Here is a 1985-nt window from a genome sequence, read left to right as displayed (position 1 = left end):
ATGGGTACCGCTATGGGAAGCCCAGTCGCCCCCGCGTACGCAGCACTTTTTATGGGGAAATTCGAAGAGGAGTTTTTGAAAGATAGTCAGCTTAAACCGTCATTGTGGCTTCGTTTTCTAGACGATATTTTTATGCTTTGGGATCATTCTCTTGAAGAACTTAACACATTTATTGACAAAATCAACAATGTTCACCCAAGCATTAAATTCACCCACACCATATCTCAACAATCTGTTTCGTTTCTTGATGTTCAAGTATCAAAAGGAAAATCGTACGAACTTCAAACTAATGTTTATGTAAAGGAAACTAACAACCACCAATATCTTGATTATACATCCTGTCATCCAAAACGGTGTAAAGACGGAATACCCCACAGTCAGGCTAAGCGTTACAGGAGAATTATATCCGACGACGACGTGTTCTCTACTTCACTGAGCAAACTACGAGAATTCTTCGTAAGTAGAAATTTCCCTGAGACGGTTATAGATTCAGCGTTTCTTCACGTGTCACAGATGTCACAAGAGGATGCCTTACGGCCACAAGATAAAGAAAAGAAAAACGTTCTTCCATTTATTGTGACATATAATCCGTCCTTACCTAATATTGGAAATACTATTCATAAATATTGGGACCTACTAAATCTGTCAAAAAACGAAGGTGTTAAAAATATTCACAATAACTACACACCCATAATTGCCTATAAACGTCCAAGAAACTTACAAGACTTTAGTTAGATCTAGATTTGATACTGACAGTGACTTTACATCACATTCTGGAGGTTGTTGTAGAAAACGCTGTTCTCATTGTGTTCGTATTAATAGTGGTACGTCATTTTACAGTTCAAATACAGGAGAGATATTTGACTTACGTCAACATACTAACTGTCAAACCAAGAATTGTATATATTTGATAACATGTAAAAAATGTAGCATGCAGTATGTTGGTCAAACCAAACAACCTGTGTCTAAACGAATGAATAGCCATAAATTTGATATATGCAATTTTGTAGATCCTGCATTCTCCACTAATGTTGCAAATCATTTTAATAAGGACGATCATAATTTTACCGACTTTTCATTTATGCCCATAGATGTTGTTTACAATACTTTAGATCGTTTGTGCAAAGAAACATTTTGGATTCATAAGCTAAAAACTCATTTTCCAGAAGGAATGAACACAAAGTTGTTATACTCAATTAAATAATTCATAAAATATCAATCCACGCTACAAATGCTAAAATTACGCCACATAGATATTCGTTTTTTCCTATTATCATTTTTTATAATTAAACCCTATAGGAAATATTCGTATTTATTAATCCGATATCTATTGTGTCGTTTTTATATTTTGATGCTTTGTTTGGTGCACTTATCTCTTTTATCATGAATTGGAATTGTTCGTATTTGTTCGTTTTTCCGCTAAAGTGGGCGTGACGTTAATTTTAAAATTACGACGTCACGTCCGTTGATATTATTATTATTTATTTACCTTGAAAAAGGCATACATTTGCCGAAACGTTGGAAAAATAAAAAATGATATTATACGTGTTATTGCTGTGACTTTATTATTTTAATATTTTGCTTTCATCAAGTAATTGTCTGGCTGATTAACACTCAAATAGTTCTCAACGCTTCGCTGTTTTAAACATTAAGTAATTTTGATCAGTGGTTTAGAATGTCTAACTTTTCGGTTAAACACTTTATTAAATGTTGTGTTTGTTTATTATACAAAGTAGATTTTCATATCCAGCAGGCATATTGATATAAGAGCAAACTAAAGACAGGGCGCATTCGTTCATACTGGCTAATTAGATTTCAGTAAGGAAAACGCTTACTTATTTATTGTTCAAAACAGTTCGGGATTTACTTAAGTCTCCGTTGAATAGTTCCTTTGAATTTGCAGCAGACATGCAAAATAATTAAGTTTATGTGAGCTGTTCATTGGATAAATATTAATTGTAGCAAATATTACTTTCGCTTTTTAA

The 1985-nt window shown here is 33.2% G+C and overlaps 1 protein-coding gene across 1 annotated transcript; it reads left to right on the top strand.

The window, feature by feature from the left end:
- Positions 1-735, top strand: LOC132752342 (uncharacterized). The gene has a single exon (XM_060742655.1). The coding sequence runs from the start codon at positions 1-3 to the stop codon at positions 733-735; it is 735 nt and encodes a 244-aa protein (XP_060598638.1).
- The last annotated feature ends 1250 nt before the right edge of the window (positions 736-1985 follow it).

Source organism: Ruditapes philippinarum, unplaced genomic scaffold, assembly GCF_026571515.1.
Source record: "Ruditapes philippinarum isolate M1 unplaced genomic scaffold, ASM2657151v2 ctg606_1_1_1_1, whole genome shotgun sequence".
In the NCBI taxonomy this organism is placed as follows: Eukaryota; Metazoa; Mollusca; class Bivalvia; order Venerida; family Veneridae; genus Ruditapes; species Ruditapes philippinarum.
Note: the sequence above shows the minus strand (reverse complement) of the source record. Positions and strands in the feature narration are given on the sequence as shown.

Coding starts and splice junctions, on each gene's coding strand:
- LOC132752342 (XM_060742655.1), top strand. CDS start 1: ATGGGTACCGCTATGGGAAGCCCAGTCGCCCCCGCGTACGCAGCACTT.